This window comes from Alligator sinensis, unplaced genomic scaffold (genome assembly GCF_000455745.1).
Source record: "Alligator sinensis unplaced genomic scaffold, ASM45574v1 scaffold1295_1, whole genome shotgun sequence".
NCBI lineage: Eukaryota > Metazoa > Chordata > Crocodylia > Alligatoridae > Alligator > Alligator sinensis.
Genome location: NW_005841880.1, coordinates 3,391,348 through 3,413,713, shown reverse-complemented (window position 1 = coordinate 3,413,713; position 22,366 = coordinate 3,391,348). Strand labels below are relative to the sequence as shown.

At 54.2% G+C, this 22,366-nt stretch overlaps 2 protein-coding genes across 3 annotated transcripts; one reads left to right on the top strand and one right to left on the bottom strand.

The window, feature by feature from the left end:
• The first annotated feature begins 6,351 nt into the window (after window positions 1-6,351).
• TNFAIP8L1 (TNF alpha induced protein 8 like 1) lies at window positions 6,352-13,279 on the top strand. 2 transcript variants are annotated; one of them, XM_025196544.1, is made up of 3 exons: window positions 6,352-6,374; window positions 10,344-10,514; window positions 11,233-13,279. In XM_025196544.1, the coding sequence occupies exon 3, from the start codon at window positions 11,238-11,240 to the stop codon at window positions 11,796-11,798; it is 561 nt and encodes a 186-aa protein (XP_025052329.1). In that variant the 5' UTR covers window positions 6,352-6,374; window positions 10,344-10,514; window positions 11,233-11,237; the 3' UTR covers window positions 11,799-13,279. The 2 variants fall into 2 exon arrangements, with proteins under 2 accessions (XP_025052329.1, XP_006017556.1); XM_006017494.2 differs by lacking the exon at window positions 6,352-6,374 and adding an exon at window positions 7,331-7,485.
• A 2,569-nt stretch (window positions 13,280-15,848) lies between these two features.
• On the bottom strand, window positions 15,849-21,637 carry MYDGF (myeloid derived growth factor). The gene is made up of 6 exons (XM_006017493.2): window positions 21,465-21,637; window positions 20,748-20,798; window positions 19,324-19,385; window positions 18,124-18,205; window positions 17,466-17,538; window positions 15,849-16,775 (listed from the first exon to the last, which is right to left on the bottom strand). Exons 1-6 carry the CDS (start codon window positions 21,618-21,620, stop codon window positions 16,696-16,698), a joined length of 504 nt encoding a protein of 167 aa, XP_006017555.1. The 5' UTR covers window positions 21,621-21,637; the 3' UTR covers window positions 15,849-16,695.
• Between the last annotated feature and the right edge of the window lie 729 nt (window positions 21,638-22,366).

Genomic DNA, 22,366 nt, shown 5'->3' with positions numbered 1-22,366 from the left:
CGCCTCCCCCCACCCCACGCCGCACACAGCGGGGGGATGCGACGGGTCCGGACGGGGGGGTGTCGCCTTCCCCTGCAGCGGGGCTGGGTCTGCGGGCACGTGTGACACGGGGGGGGAGGTCCGTCCCGTCGGGGCCCGCGGAGCTCCTCCAGGGCTGGTTTGGACAGGGTGCTCGGAGGTGGGCACCCCGGGGCCAGGCTGATGCTTAGGGCCGGATTTGCACCCGCCTGAAGGGCAGAGCCGCGTTGCAGAGGGAGCCCTTCGCTGCCTTCCACTGTGCTGCCCAGGTGCCACCGCGACTCCCGCTGCACCAGGTGGGATACATCCACCTCCAAAGAGCAGCCCGGTGTGCGGCGGGGCAGGAAAGCAGCCCCCCAGCCCCTCTCCCAAAGGGGCGTGAGAATCGGAGGGGGGCAAAAGACCAGCTAGAGGTCGGCAAGTCCCTCCCGGGACACAGGGCAAGAGACGGGTCCTGTCCCACTTGTGCCTCGGCCTGTGGGGTGACCGCGGGCCGGCCGCCTCGCTTCCCCGTGCCCCGTTTCCACGTCAGCTCAGGATGCCCGTCTCCTTTGCAAAGCAGCCTGAGATCAGTCGCTGAAAAGCGCGGCTAGGTAAGAGCCGGGGACTCCTGCCGTTCCCTTGGAGCAGCGACAGCCCAGAGGGGACGCGCTCCGAGTACGTAAAGCCTCTCCCCGTCCAGGAGAGCTGGCTCGGGAGTTTGTTTTCCTCGTGCCCTCACGCAAAAACAAGGCGGCGCCGAGCGAAAGGTGGTAAAATCACAACCGAGAAGAGGAAACCCTCGTTTGCACCACACCTAATGAGTTCGTGCGACTCCCTGCCACAGGAAGTCGTTGAGGCCAAGAGCTCTGCAAGCTGTCGAGCGAGATTGGCTGCTCGTTTGGCTGATGAGGATATTCGGGGCAACGATTCCTGCTCGTAACAGCTTGGGAAGAGCCATTTGGTCTCATGGTTCAGAACAGGCCCAGAGGCGGGGGCAGTTCGTCCCCCGTCCGTCTGCTCCGGGGTTTGTACATCATCCTCCAAAGCTGGTCTACAACTCGGGTCCCTCGAGTCACAGAGCCGCAAAACCCTGTATTGGCACGGAAGCAAATCGATAACTGTTACAAGAGCAGCAGCCTGTGAGGGATGTTGTTGCCGTGCAATATGAGATCTCCCAGAGGCCCTGCGCAGGGATCGGGGCCCCAACGCACGAGGCACTGTACGGGGAAGGGTCGCCGCCTGGAAGTGCGCGTGCAATGTTGTGTCCAGCATTGAAAGACGGGGAGGAGAGATGGGGAACGGCGAAAGGTGTAAGAGGTGCAGGAAGAAGTGGTCACCGCACCCCAATACAGCCACCACGGTCCAGGGAGCACAATGTGGACATGCTCCTGGGGCTCCCTGCTCCACAGGGTCTGGCGATGGCAGCGCTGAAGACAGGGATGATTAGCACTGTCTCGCTGGTTAGCACTGAGAAGCACCCCTGGCCTGCAGGCCCCAGCATGGGACCGTGGCTCCAGAGGTTGCTTGCAACTTGGGAACAGCAGTGCCACGCATCCATGGCACACAGTGGCCCTGGGTGGTCCCAGCAGGAGGACCGGGACGCGGGTACCTTCTGGGGGTCCGTGCAGCAGTTCTGTACACACAACCCTGCTGAGGACGGCCACAAGACATGCCAGCCACTGGCCAGCGCGCAGCTTGGTGCCCCATGCAATTGCCTTTCCCTAACCCTGTCCCAAAGCAGGATGCACCGATCTGGAACCATGCTGCAAATTCAGACCCAAAGTCCCATTGCAGAGGGTCCTTGGGGACCCAGCCCTGCAACTGGACACAACTGGGGGTGAATGCAACAACAGTGCCTCTCCCCTTCCTCCCCCCAGCACCCCTGGGATCCTCCTCGGCTTCTAGCATGGCTGAGTCCTCACAATGATCCTTTCAAAGACTCAGCCCTCCAGCAGGAAGCGGGTGATGTGCCAGTCAGCTGAGGTCCCAGTCCTGGATGGGGAAGCGAGGAGAGAAAGAACTCCTCCTTCCCGGTGACTATCCTGAGCCAGGCATGAAGGAGGTTCCTCCAAGAGAGGAAAACCCCTCTGATCTCAGCTCCAAAAGAAAGAGAGGAAACGGATGCTCAGAGCTGCTCCCCATCCCCCTCCGTCCTGGAGCACAGCAGGCAGCTTCCCAGCCCAGGCTCCTGCCTCCTGCACTGGAGCATGTCCAAGGTGGGGGGCCCCTGCTGCAGTGGCAGCAGGTACTTGGGGCCTGACTGCCTGTGGGAAGGGACCTTAGGGTTGGAGTGAAGACTGTTTTGCCTGCCCCCATGCAGGGGGCTTCCCTGGCTGGAATGGAGCCGATGGAGGGGCTCTGTAGGGGCAGAAGGGAGTACTGGGGGCATGACCAAGTGCCCTGTGCTGCAGCTGTTCTCTGCTCCACACTGGGAGGTAGGAAGGAGAACAGGAATGACAGCAGCTCCAAGCCTCCTCTCCCTCACTCCAGGAGCTGGGCAGGGCTCTGCATGTTCCGAACCAGTCCCTGGATGGCCTAAAATGCGCCCATCTCTCTGCCAAGCACATGCACAGAATAACTTGAGAATCAGGCCCGGATGGATTTCATATCCCAAGCCCAGCCCTGCAGAATCAAGTCTGTCACTGGGATGGCTTGTCTTGTCACAGCCCAGGCCTGAATCCAGCCTTCTGGCTCAGCTCCATCCCCACCTTTCAGCTGTGACCCCGGAGCAAGCTTATCGGTAACTGCGAACTGGTTCAGAAGAAGTAACTGCGAACTGGTTCAGAAGAAGCTTCGTCGGCTCTCGCAGGCAGATTGTGGCTTCCGCCGGCTGTCTCTTGGCTTCCTGCCGCTCCTACTGCGGTGGGTTGGGGGAGGCGAGTCGGTGCGTTCTCGGTCCTGTCCCCACCAGCCAGACGTCCGATTTGCAGCAATCGGAACTGAGTTAACTTCCCCCTTGCTGCTGAATCCAGAAATGGACTCAGCACTAAGAATGGCCCTGCGGCGTGCTAGTGGCAGGGACCAGGAGGGAAGCCAGCACCTCTGCAGCTGGGTGGGCATTAAAAGAACTGGGTCTTCGACGCTGTCTGTGCCCCAAAGGCCTTTGATAAGAATGAACCGATCCTTTTCTTTATGCTAAACGGTTACCCGGCCTCTGCATCTGCTTCAGAAAGCATCTGGGCATGCACGCATGCATGTGCGGGCACACATCTCGGTTAGCCGGTGCCTGCACAGGGGATGGCAGGGGCACTGTAGACATAGGGGCAAACAGAAAACCTGTCCAGTTTCTCCCTGGCTTAGTGTCCAAGCAGAGGACCTGGCTCTTAGGTAATAGGCTGAGACCTTGTACACCTCACAGAAGGGTGATTCTCAGCCCACACTTGTCCCAGCTGGCAACGCACATCTGTAGACAGAGGTGTCATGAGTCCTCTTCTCCTCAGTCCCACTGTTGGCACAACCGTGCCCCTTAGACAGAAACTCAGGGGCAGTGCTTTGTGTTTGTACAGCACCGAGCACATGGTGATCCTGGTTTACAACTGCAGCTTCTCTTCTCATACAGACAGGAACAAGGACAGTGAGTCAGAGTCAGCATGCTCCTGTCCCATCTGCTGTGTTACCAGTGAGCCGGGCCATAACCTTGTGGGTGGGATGGGCTGTCCCTTCAGCTTCCTGCTCCCTCTCGGGAGCAGGGCTCTGTTCTGCGAGGTGTTTGCCCAGCAGCGTTGGACTCGCCCGCTCTGTACACACAGGCCTGGTGCCCCCAGCGAGGTTGCTCAGCTACTGATCAGTGGATCCATTGGCCGCCCGGGGAGGGCTCCTGCTCAGACTTGTTTCTGGAACAGTCGGTAGATGTGCAAGGTGGGGCTGCCGAGAAGGTGTAGCTGGCAGCACTGTTTGCACCTATGGCAACCGGGAAAAGCAGCTGGTGGAGACGGATGAAAGGCCTCTTTAATTATTCACCTCTCCCCACACGCCAGCAAAAGTCAGGCCCAGGGGCAGGGGGCAGGAAGAGGGTGAGAGATTGCAGCAGGCAATAAGAGTGCTGCGAAAGGGCATCGTAAAGCGGGCAGCGAGGGAGTGAGTGGCTGCAGGGGCTCGTGGTTCTGCCCCTTCCCCGCAAGGCCACGCAGATCCTGCCCAGATCCTGCCCTGCTGTGGCTGGGAGGCATGATTCATTAATGATCATTAGATATTGAGCCAGGAGTGGAAGGTGATACTAGGAGGTGGAGCCAGGCAGCTCCAAGGAGGGCAGCTGTTTAATGTCTTGGATTCCTGCCTAGAGCCAGGCTGGGTCCCTGCCTCCGCATCCCTCAGCAGGGGGTTGAATGCAGATCTGGACCAGAGCATAGGCTTTGGATCCAAATGAATGTGTGCGTCCTGAGAAGCAGAAGAGAACCCCAGGGCAGGACTCTCCAGGCGCGCCCCTCCTGTACCTGGCAAGCTGGGGCAGAGCCCTCTGCCATTTCCACACTGCTGTCAAAGGCCTCGTATGCAGGGAGTCTTTTCTTCCCACTCACTCAGAGGCCCAGAGGGTGCACGAAACATGAAGCACTGATCCTGAGTCCGTTTCCTCTTTGCTTTGGGTTGACAGAAGCATGATGTGGGATGGTGCAGAGAGCCTGCACGCTGCTACCGTTCTGTCTTGGAGACTAAGCACCCCTGTGCAGCTGACTTTGGCTCGAGGCATGGGGCAGGGGGTCTCCACAGCCACAGCAGGGAAAACCTACCAGTTCCCCAAAAGCTCAAAGTGTATCTGATCCCACTAAGCTTTCACCCACAGCTCCAACGGCAGCTGCTGCAGCCACTGATTTTTGCGTGCCCTTGGAGCTGAGAAATTTTGCACCAAAGGAAACTTTTTATGGCAAGTTATATGTTCAGGCAGCAAGGAGCGGGGAGGGGGGGTGAAGACAGGAACGTTCCTGTCACCTTAACCAGCGCGCTGGGGGATGGAGAAGGCACCTCCCTGCTCTTGGTTCTTGGGCTTCGCGGGAGCTCCTTGTTCTGCACGTCGCCTGCTCCCTCCATGCCGACCCATAAATAATGCAAGCGTCTTTGTGTTGCTGTATGAAATATTCATCCTGCCATCAAGGGAGCCATGGGTGTGCGTGCAGCGGTGGGAAGGAGGAGAGACTGACAGTTGCTCTGGTAATTGAGACCAAGATAATCACCGGTGGAAGTGCACAGGTGGGGGAGGGAGGGGGGAAATCACCTTACAGGAGGTAGAAAGAAGCACCTGACAAGGAGGGAGGTGTGAGCTGGGACCCCCAGCCCCAGTGCCGATCACAGCCACCGGGAAAGGCCCCTTGGAGGAGGCATCACTGGAGTCAGGCCGGCTGGTGCAGACGAGCTGCCATTGCCCACTCGCATGTCAGGCTGGCCTCATCTGTCACATATCACCGGCTCAGCAGATTGTCACAGGGTGACCGGGTTTCAAATTCTGCCCGTCTCTGTCATCGGGTGGAGCTGAACTCCCGGGCTTGGTACTTCTCTCATTTCGTGCCAGCAGCTGCCTAGGCTTTGGTGGCATTGCTCCTGATTTACACTTGTTGTCATGTGGGGGAGTCAGGCCGCATGCCTGATAGACTTGTGTCTGCCCAGAAATGTCATCTCATTAGCAGGGACGAGGAAAAGAGCTTGAAGGCACCTGGGAAAGCGTCAGTCCGCGCACAAAGGTTCCCACGCAGTGTTTGCTGGTGACCTGAAATGCTTCGGTTTTGCTGAGGCCCAACTGCCTGTGTCACCCCCAGGAAAGGTTTAAAGCCCCCACCTGGGTGCAGCCCTGCCGGGGACACGTCCCCGTGTCACGTTCTCGGTGTACGATCAGCCAGTGACAGCTGGTTCAGATGATGTCGCTGGTGGAGTTTGGCGTTCTGTTGGGCAGGTGCCCCGTCGCTTCTGGAGCGGGGGGTGGAGACGGCTGGAACAGGGGGGGTTGTTCTCTCTGTCACAAACCCTACAGTGCAAACAGCCCCGCTGCCAGCTAGGGCAGGGAGGAAGGAACCACCCACGGGGTGGGGGCAATCCAGATGGTTTGCTGCCCCAGGCTACTCCTTTCCCCCCACAAGCCAGTGCAGACCTGTCATCTCCCCTCCAGGCCTTGGCAGGACACCACGTCCTCCGTACCTCTGCCATCACTTCTCTGCTCCCGTAGCTCTGCCAGTGCATCCTACCTCGCCGTTCCCTCCCAGCCCTCCTCCACCTCTGACCTGTCCCCTCGTCCGGTGCTGCCCCACCATCCTGCAAGTTGCATCAGTGAAACCTAGTGCATTGCAGTCGAAGCCGGCCTCTGGACCTGCCTTCTTGAACAGAGACTACAGCTCACGCCGCACAGCACGGCAAGGCAGGCAGCTCCCTACAGCGCTCTGTGGATAGAGGTATGCGAGAGCCAGAACCTGGCTGGGGTTCAAACATGCCCCCACCTTCTCCCAGGACGAGCCATCTTCATGGTGCTTCCCTGGGCTCCTCCACCGCAGCTTGCAACACCGCTGTGAGTCAGGGAAGTGCTATTTCCTCATTGAGCATGAACCAGGGCAAACACAGACTGACTGGCCCGAGGTCACAGGAAGTCTGCAGCCAGGCTGGGAATTGACCCTCAATCCTCTGGGAATTGACCCTCAGAGTCCCCTCGGAGTGACACCCACACCCCCTTTTCTTACAGTCACTTGGGCTTTCACAGTTCCCTCTCAGACATTTTAGCTCTCGAGACGGATCCAGGGGCACTTCAGCTTGCTGGAAAACGAACGAAGCCAGGGAAGTCGCCCCCACCTCGGCCCCGAAACCCCCATCCTGCATCCTGAACAGCTGGCCCGACCTCCCTCCAGAAGCCGAGACCAGCCCCATTGTGTTTCTCTCATCGCCGCAGCACCGAGGTGCGCCAACAATGGAAGAGGCTGGGATTTTCTGCATAGTTTTTCTTTCCCCCCTCTTCTTTTCTTAAAGGAACTCGAGAGGAGCTGGAAGCCCGAGCGACAGGAAGGAAACCTGCAGGTTTATTTTGGGCTCGAAACCACGCTGGGGCAAAGCTGCCTCTTCCGTGCGCTGATAAAGCAGCGCCCCTGCGAACAATGGAGCGAGGCGGCCACGCAGGCCAACAGGGGCCGTCCATGCAGGAAAAGGCCTCGTTGAAGCCAGATCTCCAGCCCCTCATTAATCAGTAGCATCGGCCCATCTGGAAGTGGGAGATGGGGGGAGGGACGTGTGGTTAAGGGGGGTGGCGGGCAACGACTGGAGGAAATAAGGATGAATTAATTCCCTTGTGACTCACATTGGGGGAAGTGCTTCCCAGCCACATACCACGGAGCCATGCGGGGTGAGGTTCGGAGCTGAATGCGAATCAGCACAGCCCAATCCAGAGGGGATGAGATCGGTTCAAAGGACTTGGGCTCCTGTGAGTGACCTGGAGCAAGCTGCTTTAGCTGCCCCGGCTCTCAGCTCCTCCATCTGGGAGGGATCCCGGCATCCCGTCTAAAACCCGGCCCAGCTCAGGTCTGTTATTAAATTAATAGCACAAGGGAGCGGCGGGTGGAGTCTGCTCTTTGTGGCTGCTTATGGAGAGGCTTGGGCAAGGCAGCAGAGGTTTCTTTAGCTGGGCATTTCCCGTCTTTCAAGGATTGTGTAGGTGGAGTTTGCAATTGGGCAACCTCAGCTGCAAAGCAAGGTGAGAACCTGCCATCACACAGGGCCCAAGGCACTTGGCAAAGGACGAACCTGCGGCCGCACTGATACGTGGCCACTCTGGGATGCAGTCTCCAGCGGGATGTACAAGGTGCTGACAGATGGGAGCAACTGGAAATCCCAGGGCAAGGACGTGGGAGCTAAGCCTTCCAGGCAGGACCCTGGGAGCAACACCCAGGCCGGGTGGACAAGGTCACCGGCTTGAAGGTCATGGATTCTAAACGGCAAAAGACACGGGTTGGCTTCTGGGGCCTGCGTTTGGCTTCTCCGCAGGGGTCAGATGAGACTCCCTTGAACAGTCCCTTCTGGCCTAGCAATCTCTGCTTCAAGGGGACAATGGGGTGAGCCAGCCCCAAGCCTCTTAGGTGTCTTGGAGGCCTCGCGGTCTCAGCATTGGATTTGAGATGCCTTGAAGCAGCAGCTTCCAATGTTCTCCTGTGGCCACCTCACTTCCAGGCTCACGGCCCCTTTTCTGGTTCAACCCCAGTCACTATCACTGAATATCAGAGGCTTCCTACTCCACTCATTAAAGGTCATGACCTCACTTGGGGTCATGACACTTAGTTTGGGAATGAACGGCTGCCTTAGAGTCCTGGTTTTCCAGTGCTCACTAGAGGAAGTCAGTGGGTGCTGAGGATGCTCAATGTCTCCAGAAACCAGGACAAAAGGATGTCAAGATTCGACTCCTCTCAACCCAGCAAGCACCTTGGAGGGGAAAGGCCTTGAGGTTTGTGGGCCTCAGTTTCCCCACCTGTAAAATGGGGACAGGCTTAGTGTAAGAGGTATTTCTGCCATACGGAAATAGCTGTTCCCAAGCTGGTTCCCCACTTCCATCTGCCTTAACACGCCGCTGTACAGCCATGCTCCACAGCCCAAAGAGACCCAGCGTCAGTGCCCAGGGCCCCTCGCAACACTAGCACAATGCCATAACACAGCAAATTCCCCCTTGAGCAGGGGAGGCTAAGCAAGTGCTAAATTGCTAACCCTAGCACTGTGGTATGCTCGCCTGATGGAGCAGATCTGTCTCGCTTTCCCTTGGTAACGACTTCTCCCACGTGCGCCTGTCGGGCAGAAAATGAGCCTGTCCAGTCCAGAGGATGCCTGCAGCTCCGGAATAGCTGGCTGTATATTTTCATTGCTTTATTAGCAAAGCCGGCAAGCGCTAGCTCTGGGCTCATGCTGTTAAAATCAATGTTTTCACATAAAAGGAAATACTTACAAACCTTTGTGTTTCCAAAGGGCTGTAAATAACACTGCGTGGAACATCTTGCACGGTGCAGTTTTTGACTGCTCCATTACTGCTCGCTTAATTTATAGCCTGCTTACAGCGTGGGCCAGCCTTTCCGTTATTACCCCTTAGTCATAACAGAAAATTCCCTGGCAGCTGAAGCCCACTGCACAGGCATTTTCCTGCACCCTCCCTGGTTCTGCTAGGGCATTTCTTCTCCTTACCTGCGTCCATCCCTGCCGATCCAATGTAATCACTTCCACCAGCTGGATTCAGGTTCCAGATCTAAAAACCCAAGGAAGATGGCGATCTTCTGCCATCATACGTAGCCTCTTCCATTGCCAGTTCTCAAAGCACTTAGTGAGTGTTAACCTCACCATTCCCCCTTCTACGCATGCAGATGTGAGGAAAGTGGTTATCATTAGGTCCATTTTACAGATGAGCAAGCTAAGGAGCGGGCTGGTAAAGTGGCTTGGCCCAGGTCATCTAAGAAATATGCGTCAGCACTGGGACTTGACTCGTGTTACAGCGTCCTGTGTGGGATTCCTCTTAGATACCTCACCATGCGGTAGTGGAGCCCTCCGAGAACAAGGCCACTGAACACGTCGCACAAAGCGCCACATCCCTGGACCTGTCACTCCCTTATGCCAGTGCCTTGAAACACATCATTTTATTTGTACTATTACTTGTCCCAACCAAGAGTCGGGCCCCGTTGGGACAGGCGTTGTATGTGTATGTAGACAAGACTGGCAGGGACCTGCTGAGTTGCCCAGTCCTCCTGTTGCGGACAGCCACGTCCTCCAATCCTGCTCATCTGCTCCTCCAACTCCAGCTCAAAACTAGCTAGGTTTCTCCCTTACTTCTCCTCTTGGGGGAGGCTACTGCAGATGCTCAGATGCTTAGAAATGTTCCTCCTTTCTAGCCCATCTATTCCTGGGTAGTTTATGCTCATTTCTTCCTATGCCAACACCGTCCTGTGGCTTCATGACCTCCTTCCCCTTCCCAGCATCCGGTCCCATGATGTGTTTGTATAGACCAGGCAGTCCCCTCTCTGCCTTCCTTTTGTGAGGCTAAACAAGCCACGTACAACTAACCAGCCTGTTTCTTCCCCACCCACCCTCATGCATGGGCTCCTAGTTATATCACCACATGGTTACAGCACAGCAGTAGCCTGAGGCAGGACAGAGCTCAGCGCCCGTGCGGCTTCAGTCACTTGCTTTGATCTTTAAAGCAATAACCAGCCCAAGTGGATTGGTGTGTAAAGGGGGACCTTGGCAGGGCTCATAAGCTGTCTCTAGGGCTTGAAATAGCTCCTTTGACTCATGGGGGTGTTGGTTGTAGCCGCATTGGTCTAAGGACATAGGCAGACAAGGTTCTTTGGGTAAATGTCAGGTAAGTGTAAACTGATATCTTCTAACTTGCTGCATTTTCTCTTTTGCAGTCTTCAAAAAAGCTGATAGCCCTGCTCACCTGGAGGCGACCTACTGCCAGCTTCATCCAGCTGCTCCCTATCCCCCCCTGCGTGAGACCCGAGCCCTTTGAAAGCACACGTGGGGCACAGCGAGTGCACCGGGGCCCAGGGACCTGTGAGCTCAGCTCATCAGCCAGCCAGGTAATCAAATCAGATGTGCAATCTAACCCCTCCGGGCGTAACAAGAAGCTGGAAAAAGAAAAGGAGATGGGCTCCAAAGGAGTCTGACAGAAGGGAGGGAAGGAGGCAGGTGGGGTACCGGAGCTGAACAAAGTTACAGCAGCAAACATGACTGCTCTGCTGGAGGTGGAGCTGTGCTGTACTGAGAGCTTCTCCCTTGCCCTCAGGGACATATGCCAGCTGTTGAGGAGGGCATGTTAGTCCACCTGGGTGAAAATACACAGGTAGCAATACAGATCCCGGGTGGGAAGAGGGGAATCCATGTCTAACAGGCCCTTCCAAGATACTAAATGCATCTGCCCACCTTTTTGGTCAGAGGAGTGTCTCTCTCCATATTACCTAACCACTAGATAAGTTTGCTCCCAGAACTGGGGAAGGAACCCAGGAGTCCCCAGCTGCCAAGTCCTCTGCTCTCTAAGCCATGCCTCCTTCCACAGCTGGAAACAGAACAAAGGAGTCCCGATTCCCAAACTCCCTCTGTTCTGATCCCAAAACTACACTCCCACGTCCCAAATTGGAAGTGGAACCCAGGAGACCTGACCCCCAGGCCTCCCTGCTCCAATCATAAGACCATAATGCTTTTTCTATCCAGAAATGCATGTGTTGGTATGGGGAGGGGGCAGAATAATCACTCCAGGACGAGGACTGATGCGTGTGTGTGCCCTTTTACCCCTTACAGAGAAGATGGACACCTTCAGCACCAAGAGCCTTGCCCTGCAGGCTCAGAAGAAGCTCCTGAGCAAGATGGCCTCCAAGACCATGGCAAACGTCTTCATCGATGACACAAGCAGTGAGGTCCTAGATGAGCTGTACCGTGTCACCAAAGAGTTCACCCGCAACCGCAAGGAAGCCCAAAAGATTATCAAGAACCTGATCAAGATCGTCATGAAGCTGGGAGTGCTGTACCGCAACGGGCAGTTCAATGCCGAGGAGCTGCTGCTGATGGAGCGCTTCCGCAAAAAGGTGCATACCTTGGCCATGACCGCCGTCAGCTTCTACCAGATAGACTTCACCTTTGACCGGAGGGTCATGTCCAGCGTGCTGAATGAGTGCCGTGACCTGCTCCACCAGGCTGTCAACACCCACCTGACAGCCAAGTCCCACTCCAGGATCAACCACGTCTTCAACCACTTTGCGGACTACGAGTTCCTGTCGGCACTGTATGGCCCCTCTGAGCCCTACCGCACCCACCTGCAGAGGATCTGCGAAGGGGTCAACAAAATGCTGGATGAGGATAACATATGACTGAGCAAAGGCAAGGCATGGGAGTGACTGTCCAGCTTTTGGCCCCTGCTTTCTTCCAGCCAAATCCTCCAGGCTGAATGCTTGTCAATGGCAAGGCGTCCATGGATTTCAATGGCATCGGGCTATATGACTGTCTTTCTCTGTGGTGCTAAATATCTTGCTTATTCCCTTTTCTTTGTTATAAAGACCAAGAGGTGTTCCCTTTCTATGTGAATTTTGCAATGCTCTGCTTACCCTGGTGCCCAGAATCTGTCTGCCTCATTCTGCCTCCCAAAAAGGGAAAAATCCTGCAGCTAGCATCAATCTCTCCCTTAACTCAAGCACAGCCCCACCAAGGGAGAGCGCCCACAGCTGAGACTGACAAGATGCTGTACTTTGCATCATGCTCTGATATCTCAGCATTTGAACCCAGTTCACTGTGCGTATAACCCTATGAGCCTGGACCTCCAGCCCCTAGCCTGAGTGACGAGCTATCATGTATTTTATAGCTCTTAGTCACACGGTGCATGTTGTTACCCACAAAGTGCTCCGGACCTCACCGCTCGGAGGTCAAGGAGACCTGCTGTGGCAAAACTTCTGTTGCCTTTAAAGCTATTTTAAGATATCAGCGGGGAAAAGAATCCACTGCCTTTTGGTGTGTGACTCTCTTCCTAAGGCTCGTTTCAGCAGAGATGTGACCAGCAGTGCCTCTCGGGTCCTGTACAAGGGTCAGGACACAGGGCTGTCTGTACCGGAGTTCAAACAATACTGGCCATGTTTAAATCCAGGTTTTCCTAGCATGTGTGGAAAGACTGAGCCAGCCTTTGAACTGCTGTACAAAGCCATAGAGCTGCCAAAGCCAGGGGACATGTATTAGCCTCTTGCATGCAAGCACTGGCAGACGGTGTTTATCTAGCTTTAGCCTCCTCTGAGAACAAGATGACTGTAGTGGGGGCATCTCCCAAGGTGATGAACTGTCCTTGGAAGTGTGAGGATCACATCCCCACAGGAACCCTTGAATAGGAAAGAGGCTTCAGCCAGGACAGTCAGCCTGGGGTCTGACCAGCGGGGACCACTGTGATTACAGTCAGAAGTCCACAACAGGCAAGACCTAAAACAGAGTGGCAGCAAATGGCCACACTAGAGCCCACTTGTATGTCCCTATTATCTTCAGTGACCCCATAACTACTTTGGGCAAGTCACAGAGGCAACTACATGTCTCTGTCCTCTCTATAAGGACACGGACCCTTTTTTCCTGTTTGTGTTTCTATTCTCTAGGAGCCAAGAGAAAGGGACATGCTGCTCCTACAGACATCATACAAGCACTTTTCTTCCTTCTCCTTGGAAACCCAACCTGAATTCCTCTGTCCTCAGCCTCTTCAGCCGATTGTATCTGTGTAACGGTGTTGAGGTGTCCCTGGGTAGCTGGCCAGAGCCACTGACGTAGGTTGTAGGTTTTAGACTTCTTAGAGTGAATTAAATTAAAAAAAAAAAAAAAAGAACCCAGCCTGTGTCCTGGCAAGCTGCTTCCACATGCTGATACTGTCTGTGCTTTGGGGATCGCTTGCAAATGCTGTGATGAAACAGTGTGTGGTTAGCAGAGCCTCTCCTTGCCTTTGCTTTCCAAACTAACGTGATCATACAGCCCAAGAGCATTCCTCTGCCTGTGAACCCAGGGGTACAGCACAGAGCCTAGGATGTAGCAGGAGAGGCAGGTCCCAGGGGATTCCACGCAGCGATCCCACCAAACTGCCCCTTGCCAGACTGCACCCACGGTAGCTCAGCTTAGGCCCTTCAGGGGGTCACTTCTGCCCCCCCCTTGCAGCTTAAAACACATGAAGATCCGGTCTAGTCCTGTGCCACAGGCTTTGTTCAGCTGTAGAGTGCAATGTGCTTCAAAAAGACGAGAGGCCTCCTTGCTGCTGTTTTACAGCTGGAGAATCCAGTTCATGGAGAGAGGAGGGGACTTGCCCAGTAGGCCAATGGCTAAAGCAGGGCAGAACCCAGTGCTCTGCCCATTATCCTACACTACCTCCCATTAACAGCCACACTAGCATCCAGTTTCAGCTGCAGAGCAGGCAACCTGCTCTGCACCCCTTACAGCAAAAGCTGGAACCTGAGGGTGAGGGGATGGCTGGGTCTCCAGCCCCACTAAGCTCTTACTCTTCCCAGGAGGGCACCAGTAGGTGCTGCTGTGATTTAACAGGATCCAGAGACTGGCTATGGGGAAATGTGACTCAAAACCAGCTTATATGGTAAAGGCTGCTAAGACGGTAGCAGGGTTTCAGTTGCTCCAGCCCTGCCAGCCATTTGAGCCCTCCAGCCACGTAGCTAAAACTCTTCCCACTCCTGACTGCTTTGCTGCACTGCCGGCATTCAAGCAGGAGTGAAATTCAGCACGACCAAGAACGAAGCAGCTGTGTGGAGGGGGCTCCGGGGCACCCGTCTCCACCCCGGCACACGTGCCTGTGTGCTCTGTTCTTCAGAAGTGTTCCTGGCGTTCTCTTGCTGCACTGCAGGAGAGATAAAGCGCTGACCCTGATAACGGACCACAAAACCAAAGGGAAACTTTAAGAACTAAAGAAAGGCACGTTGTTGAAGTGCCTTGGTCTCAGAGCACGATCTTAACGGGATGCACCATCCATGGCCCATCTCCAGCACTGTGCATTGTACTCTGAAAATTGCCCTTTCAGCATACGAGGCTCTTCACAGACTCGGCTTGCCTTATCGCAGTGACCTTCTTGTGCCTCCTGTTCTGGGGGATGTTTCCAGGCACAACGTCCCCAGCCTTCATGAGATTGCTAGAGCTGTAGATTTAGAGCGGAGAGCTGCTGAGTCTCTCAGACACACAGCTCCCTTCCTGCTGCTGGTTCCTAGCCCTGATAACTACCAGGCTTTTAAAATCTTCCAGCCCCTGGTCTCTCATTTAATTTGGCTTATTCCAAAATCTCACAGTTAATTTAATTGTGCAGCGCAGCTGGGGAAGAGCATGGCTACAGGTGTAGGAGAAGCAGCGCAGCTGGGGAAGAGCATGGCTACAGGGGTAGGAGGCAGCACAGGCAAGCAGCAAGTACAGCTGCTCTCCGCCTGTAGAGTGCAGTTCACGTTGGCCGTTGTCTGTGGGAGGTTGAAAATGAACATCCAGTCCCCGTTACCTGACCACGCTGCGGTTGTCAGCCTCTGCGGAGTACAGGCCCAGACTGGGAACAGCCCATCAGCACTCAGCTGGAGTATTGGCAGATGTGTTCAGAGAAACCGAAGCAGAACATGTCTGATGGATGCCGCGGCAAAGGGCTGGCACAGTGACAGGCAGAGATGCTTCGCTGCTCTCTTCTGAGGTGCATTTGTCAGCACCAACTGCGCGATGCTCCTTAATTATGTGAAACATCCCTGCTGTGACAGTTCTCTGGATCCAGCACGACTCCTCAGTCACGAGGGTCACCTCGCGCGCAACGCGGCACGGCCGAGAACTTGCTGCGAAGGTGACAGTGGAACAACAGTACAAGGAGGTTCCTTCACATGGGCCCCTTGTCTGGCACCACTCATCTCCCCTCTCCCCCCAAAAACCTACCCTTTAGAGTACACAATGCAAGATCTATCCCTCTATCAGAGCACGTGGTCTGCAGAATTCAGCTGAAACAGCCCCTAACTACTGACAAGGCATCAGTGGCCAAGAGAACACCTTACATGACAAAATGCTCTGCCGTTATGTCGGCTGAGCAAATCTACAGATCTAGTTCTCTTTCTGGCCTGGCTGAAGACAGAGAGAGAAGAAGAATATCTGATAAAGAAGTTTCTAGGAAGAGAGTGATTCAGTGATATAATAGACCCTTTGCACTCCTAACTTCTAGTTTCCCTAAACAGACATGGCGCGTTTCTTCTTGCTGACCTTCTTTTGTCTCATGACATCACCTCTTTCCAACCAAGAAGACACAGCATAAGAACCTGCCGGCGCCTGCTGAGGGGGCAAGAAGCTGAGAGCCAAAAGGTTAGTGCCCGCAAAGCCAAATACGTTGTGCGAAGACCGAGAAGATGGAAGACCCAGCATCAAAAACAAAACTCGGAGACATGTTCTGCTTTATTTATTTAATTTGCTGTATTTACACATGAAGGGAATGCTGGATTCCTTCACAGTTATTCATCTAAATAAGAAAAATCATTTCAGCCTGTAAGAAAATAGTCCTGGAACTGCGTCGGATAGCGAAAGCGTCACTTAATGGATCTCTGTGTTGTATCAGAATAAGCAAGGCCTGTGTGTGCTCCACAGTGCTGTTTCCTATGCCAGGGTACCGCCCCCACTCTGTACACTGAGGCAGCGATATAGGGTCCTCTCCAGCCCGCTGAGAGATGGTCTTTGGATACTACCCACTGGACAGGATATCAAATGGGCCGGGCCAGCTGTCTCAGCCTCCGCTCCCTCCCCCCCCTACCCGCTCCCCATTTGAATAAGTTCATCTTTTGCTGCTTCTGCAAAGAAATCCTATTCCCCCTCCAGAGACTAGAGAGTTAACGACTTTTCTTTAGCAAACCTTGTTCAAATCCGGCCCCTTATCTTTCTGCGTTGCTCTTCCTTGCCAAAAAGATAAGGAGTCCCCGTTCCAGGGGAGCTTTACCATATTCAGATCACTGAAGCAGAAAGCAGGCGGTAGAATGGCTGGCTGCGGATCAGGAATCCAAGAGGCCAGTTCTAGCTGCAAAAGGTCTCTTGTCCCTCAAGCACATTGTTACTCTGACACAAGACAGCATGGATCTGTCTTAACATCCCCGAGTCCCCGCTCGTATCGGACCCCCATGTATTTCTATGTGGAAAACAGGAAAGATTTGGCCACTCGAGAAAAATCCAGGGAGAAACCAAATGTCCCCTTTATCTGCCACGCTGCTCCAGCCAAGAAACACGACCCGTCCAGGAGCCTCCAGATCACAGCTCATCGCGGGGCGTTTTTGCTACAATCACTAGTTTGGACAGCTCGGAATGGAACTTGCCGTCCTTGTGAGCCACTGGAATGAGAACACACAAGGAATGAATGGGCGAGGAGGCTGCAAGCCCTGGCCCTTTCCTAGAGAACACGATGCCAAGGCCAAGCACTGAGCTCCACATCAGACCCACAGAGAGCACAAACCAGTCAGTTACAAAGTCACCGTTTAGCTCCTGGCAGCATCTACATGTTCTAGAGAGGGAGCGTGCCCCCAGTCTGTGGGGAGGGGCTGTATGGGAGAGCAAGAGAGACAGTCCCCATCCTAAGGAGTGCACAACCCACTGCTGTCACAAATATACCAGCTCCAACACTCAAGCAGCCAGGTCTCAGATACCTTTCCAGCAGTGTCCTACCTTGCTTCTAATCATTTGCAATGGATCAAAATATGCCACAGCCCTCCACTTGGAGAATCATAGAAAAGGGGGTGATCCTGCCCCAGGAGAACCCCAAATGGTGGGTGCACCACACACACACACACACACACACTCACTCTCTCTCTCTCTCTCTCTCTCTCTCTCTCTCTCTCTGTCTCTCTCTCTCTCTCCAGACCCTTCTGGCTGGCGAAAAGGATTCCAGGTCACAAGAACACTCTCCAGACTTCTGTTCCTCACCCTTGCGTTTAGTATAAATACCTCTTGCCCACAGATCTCTCTCATTTTGGATAACTGGCTCCATCCCCCATGTAAGCCCCTCTCTTTAGATGGCAACAGACCTGTTGTTTCAGCGATTTCAAATTCCTCTTCCTTTAAAGGGATGTCACTCTGTCCAGCCACCGCTGCTTTGGACTGAAATGAGAATGAAGGGGTTTTACCATTTAAGCAAATCCAAAGAGCTTCCAGATTAAGCGAGCAAACAGCAAAAACCCCAACAGGTCTTTTATACAAAGATGGTTGCTGATAAGAATAACTGGGGCAAATGTTTTTCTGCTGGAGCAGGGGTCTCCATATGGGATAAACTGGGAACCACTGGTCTAAGGGAACTAATAGGTCTTTTCTCTCCTTACTTCCTATGCTTTTTTGGAAGGTCTCTGACTCTTTAAAGCAAGGTTAAATCCTCTGCACTACAAATGACTTAAAGGATCAAACCAAAAACACCCCTCCTTCCCCCAGCAACATTGCTTCTGCAGAACTGACCAGAGTAGTGAGTGGCATCTTTAAAACCAGCAGCCAGGCAAAGACTTCCAAGGAGCAGGCACAGTGGTCTGCAAAGGGGTCCATTTGTTGCTACTTCCCTGCCCATAACCGCATTTTAATTAAGGGCACAGTGGAATAATGATTTTGCTGAAGCCACCAGGTAATGCAGCTGTCTGATTGCTCTCATTGTCCAGCCAGCCCCCACATGACCATTCAGAAGAATCAGATGAGACTTACATAAGCCATGGCATATTCTATCTTTGCTCCTTTCACTTCAGCTTTAAACTGGGTAAAGAAGAGATAAGACTTCCCCTGGGGCCTGAAAAGAAAGAACAGAATCTTTGACTTCGAAACAAGGGAGTGGTTATATGACAGAAAACACTGAGAACAAGAGCACGCTGAGGGCAAAGGATCAGACAGCTTCCTGCCGGGCAGGAAAATCAGGGTCTCGATTTTGAGTTGGTTCCCTGCAGCGAGGAAGGGCTGGGAGCTTTCGAGACATCATGCTCTGGATGCTCAGAGGAGGAGGAAGTGAAGTGCACACCCCTAGGAGCCAACGCAGGTGGGAGATAGTGCTCTGAAAGGGAGCAGGTCCCTGCTGTAGGACTTGGAATGCCCCAAGGAAGGACAGAGATACCCCAGATGAAGGCTGGGGTACAGGTCCTTCAAATAGCCCTGTGTTTTCTCCTGTAGCTCCCCCTAGCGTCAGCAGAGTTCATCAACAACCCACCCGAGAACTAGAGCTGGATCCAGGGCAAAATCCCTTTAATGAGATGCACATGCATCTTGCCCAAAGCCAGAAACAAACCTGTGACCAAGGACTCCAGCAGGCTGATGCTGTAAACCAGCTAGCATCGCAGCTGTCGTGTGGAGAGCTTCTCTTCCAAGGGTTTCCCAACTCATGGGAGGGAGGGATTGCCAAGGGAAAGCCCTGTCTATGAATGCTTGATGTGGTTTAATCCAGGGGTAGGCAACCTCCAGCATGGGTGCCAGAGCATGGCACCTGAAGGCAATTTGCTTGGCATGCGCACCTTGGGGCAGATAGTGGAAAAGAGGCCAGGGCTGCTCTGCCACAACAAGTATAAGGCTCCTTGAGGCTCTCCTGCCATCCACCCCTGGCATGCCAGCATCTTACAAGTTGAGGTTGCAGGTGATTTTTGCCCAAAAAAGTTGCCGACCCCTGGTTTAATCTTTGGACTGATTTATCTACACCCTGGGGCCTTGTTTTCAACAAAGCTGCACGAGAGAAGATGACAGCAGGAGGGGAAAAGTCAAAGGAGGAAGAAAAGGGGCCATGATTTGGGCAAAAAGGAACAGCAGGCTGGGAGTATGAAGTGGGAGAAGCGGGGCTATGTGGAGACCCAAGTTCTGAGGGCAGAGGAGGTTTAAGGGAACAGGGGATATATCACACTCTTAGGGTTAAAAGTCTCAACACACCTCCAAACTGAGCAAGAGAAGAGCAGGTTGTCTTCGCTGACTCCAACACTCATCTGCCATTGCTGTGGGGAGGAAAGGGCTGAACAGTGAATCCTGGCAGCATTCAGCCTCACCCACTGCCTGGTGCCATTCCAGGCCTTTGCAAACAGCTGCACACATCACACATTTCAGCCACGACAACCCCTCCTGGGTAGGGATCTCATTTGCCAGACCAAAGATGGGTTTTCAGTGGTATTATTTATACTGTAGCAATGGTATACTTGTGCAGGGAGCTCGAGAAGGGCCATACAAGAGTCTCAAACAAAGGGTGACTAAAATGTCACATGTTTTACTGGAACACAGTTGTCATCCAACTACCAACAACCCTTTTTAATTACTGCTTTTCTATGGGGTGGGGCACAAGCTCTACACTTCCTCCCCACTAATAACGTGGTGGAGGGAAAAGCCTTGCTCCTGCCTGTGTTATAAAAACAAACCTGACCCTTCCCCAAAGGAAGCCGTTTCAGGTGTGTGAGAGGGTCACATCTTTGTGTTGTGTGTTTGTGCACCATCTAGCTAAATGAGCCCACGCCACAATTCTTGTGTGTTACTGCAACACCAGCAAGAAAAGCCGCTTCTTCAAGAGAATAAGAGCTGCAGATTACTTCCTTGTGGAGATAAGCATTTTGAAAACCCCTCAGAGTTATAGGAGAGGCAACATCTGCTTGCTGAAAAAAGCCCCAAGTGAACTGCAAACCTCACAAGCTTTGCAGGTGTCAGGGCCTTGCTGAACTCAGCCTCACTGGAGTATACAAGCAACTCTTTTCTGCAGCTGAAGCAAATGCAGGCAGTTTCCTTTTGTGATTGTGAAACACTGCAAATTCATTTTATATATATATATATATATATATATTTTTTTTTTACCTTTCACAAAGCCCAGGTCTATAGTCAGATGATTATTCTCATGCTTCATTAAAAAAAAAAAATGGTATGACTATAGTTGCAGAGAAAAATGTGGTTTACGTTCATTCGCCACCAGTTAAAGATTCAGAAGGGAAATAAGGACCTGTCACTTACTCACTTCTGAGCGTATGATCAGTTCTAAAATGCTTTCTGCGCGGTTTTGTGGTGCGTTTGTTTGGTGGTGGTGGTTGTGTGTGTCTTTTTATGCTTTAGGTGGATGCAGCTGTGAAATTCTCTTAGGATTTCCAGCTGTACCCAGGAAGAGAGAGATGTACTTGCTCCTTATTGCAGCACTGGAGCACTTCAGAATCTAAATGCCCCTTTATCACCCAGACCCGCACACCTCCACAGACACCTGAGGAACAAGGTAATTAGCTACTCTCGTTAAACGCACAGATTTCTCCAGCAGCTTCTTTTATACGGGCTCTGGAGCCACGCGTGGCACTGCCGAAGCCAAACGCCCAGACGCTTGGAAACCTTACCTCGTTCGTCCCTCCCTGGGCGGCGTACGTGAACGTGCAGGTGTAATCCCCCTTGAAAAGAGAAGGCGAGGATCAGCACTCTCTCACAGCAGGATGAGCTATTTGTTGAGGCTCAGCGATTTGCCTGGCCTTGCACAGCATCTATATCTTGGAAAGGCATTGAAGGGATTTCTGGCAAGTCCTGATGCTTAAACTGTTTCTCTGCAAGCTCGAGAGGATGCAAAGTGCTAATAGTCGCTGCCCCCACGTCCCCAGAGCACGTTGCCTCCGCTGGCTGCGTGCACCCGCAATAAGAGGCGACATAGCAGGAGCTCAGGGGCTGTCGGCCACGAGGGCACCCAACAAGGGCATCCCCCTGCGCTGCCTTGATCTCATGCACGCTCCCAGCGGGCGGTTCAGTTGGTCCCTCGCAGGGGCAGGACGAAGGGTGTCACCGGAGATGCCCGCCCTGTCTGCGCATGGAGGGAGGTTTGCAGGGCACTGCCCTTGCCCAGCTGGTTCTGCCCCATGGGGTGCCAGAGCCCCCTGCACTGACACCCCTCGCCACAGGGGGCGCTGAAGGGCGGAGAGGGCGCGGCCGCGGCGGCAGCTCCACCCCTCTCCCCTGTCTTCCCACCCCGGCCCCGCCCCCTGGCTCGCAGCCAACCCGAGTGCCAGGAGGCCTGAGCGACGCGTGGCTCAGCCAATCCGCCCGCGCCGTGTCTGCAGCCGCCTCACCAGAGTCCGCGAGAAGGAATGCACCATGCCACCGGGCCTCACGTCGAACTCGGCCGTGCTGGGCCCCTCCCCCGCCCCGCCGAGCGCGAGCGGGAGGACGGCGGCGAGCAGCGCGAGCCAGAGCCGCCCACTACTCCCTCCGCTGGGCGCCGCCATCTTGGCCAGAAAGCCTCCCTACGGTACGCCGGAGGGGTCAATCCAAAACGCGGTTGAGGCGGCCCGCGGGAAGGGGCGGGGCCGCTTCAGCGGCCATCTTGGAGACGGGCAGCGATTCCAGTGTGCCAGGGTTAACCCTTTCGAGACCACATCTGGAACCAGGGACCTGGCAGCTCTTCCAATCAGGGAGCAGCAAGGATGGGGGAAGGGGGCAATTAAGTCATGGCTCATTAAATTTTGGCAAGGGGGCAGTTAAATTCATGGCTCACTACCTGATCCCTTCCAAACTCCCCTTGATATAGGTGACACGGGAGGATGCCCCGTGCCGTCTGCCCCCCCCCCAGGCGACCACGCTTTATCAAAATAAAAATGAACTACGCTGAATATTTGTATTGTCACTGTGGTATTAAGATCCTTTCACGGCAGTTTCATGCAGAGGGCAATTGAAATGGAAAATGTCCGACTTGCTTATAGGTCCTCCAAATTAAGCCTCCCCAAATGACTCCCTTGCCCAGAGCGCCAACAACCCTAAAGCCACGGCTGCCTCCATACGGGGCCAGGCTGAGACCCTTCCTCCTCCCTGCGTGCCTGGCCCAGCCCGTCTGGGGTGGGCACTGCAAGCAGGATGGACCCATGGGCTAGGGTTAGGGTTAGGAGAGTCCTTGATGGGCAGAGGAGGCTTGGATGCAGCCTGGGAGGAGGAGGGAGCTGTCCATGGGTCCCCTGCGTGCCACACCGGGCACCCA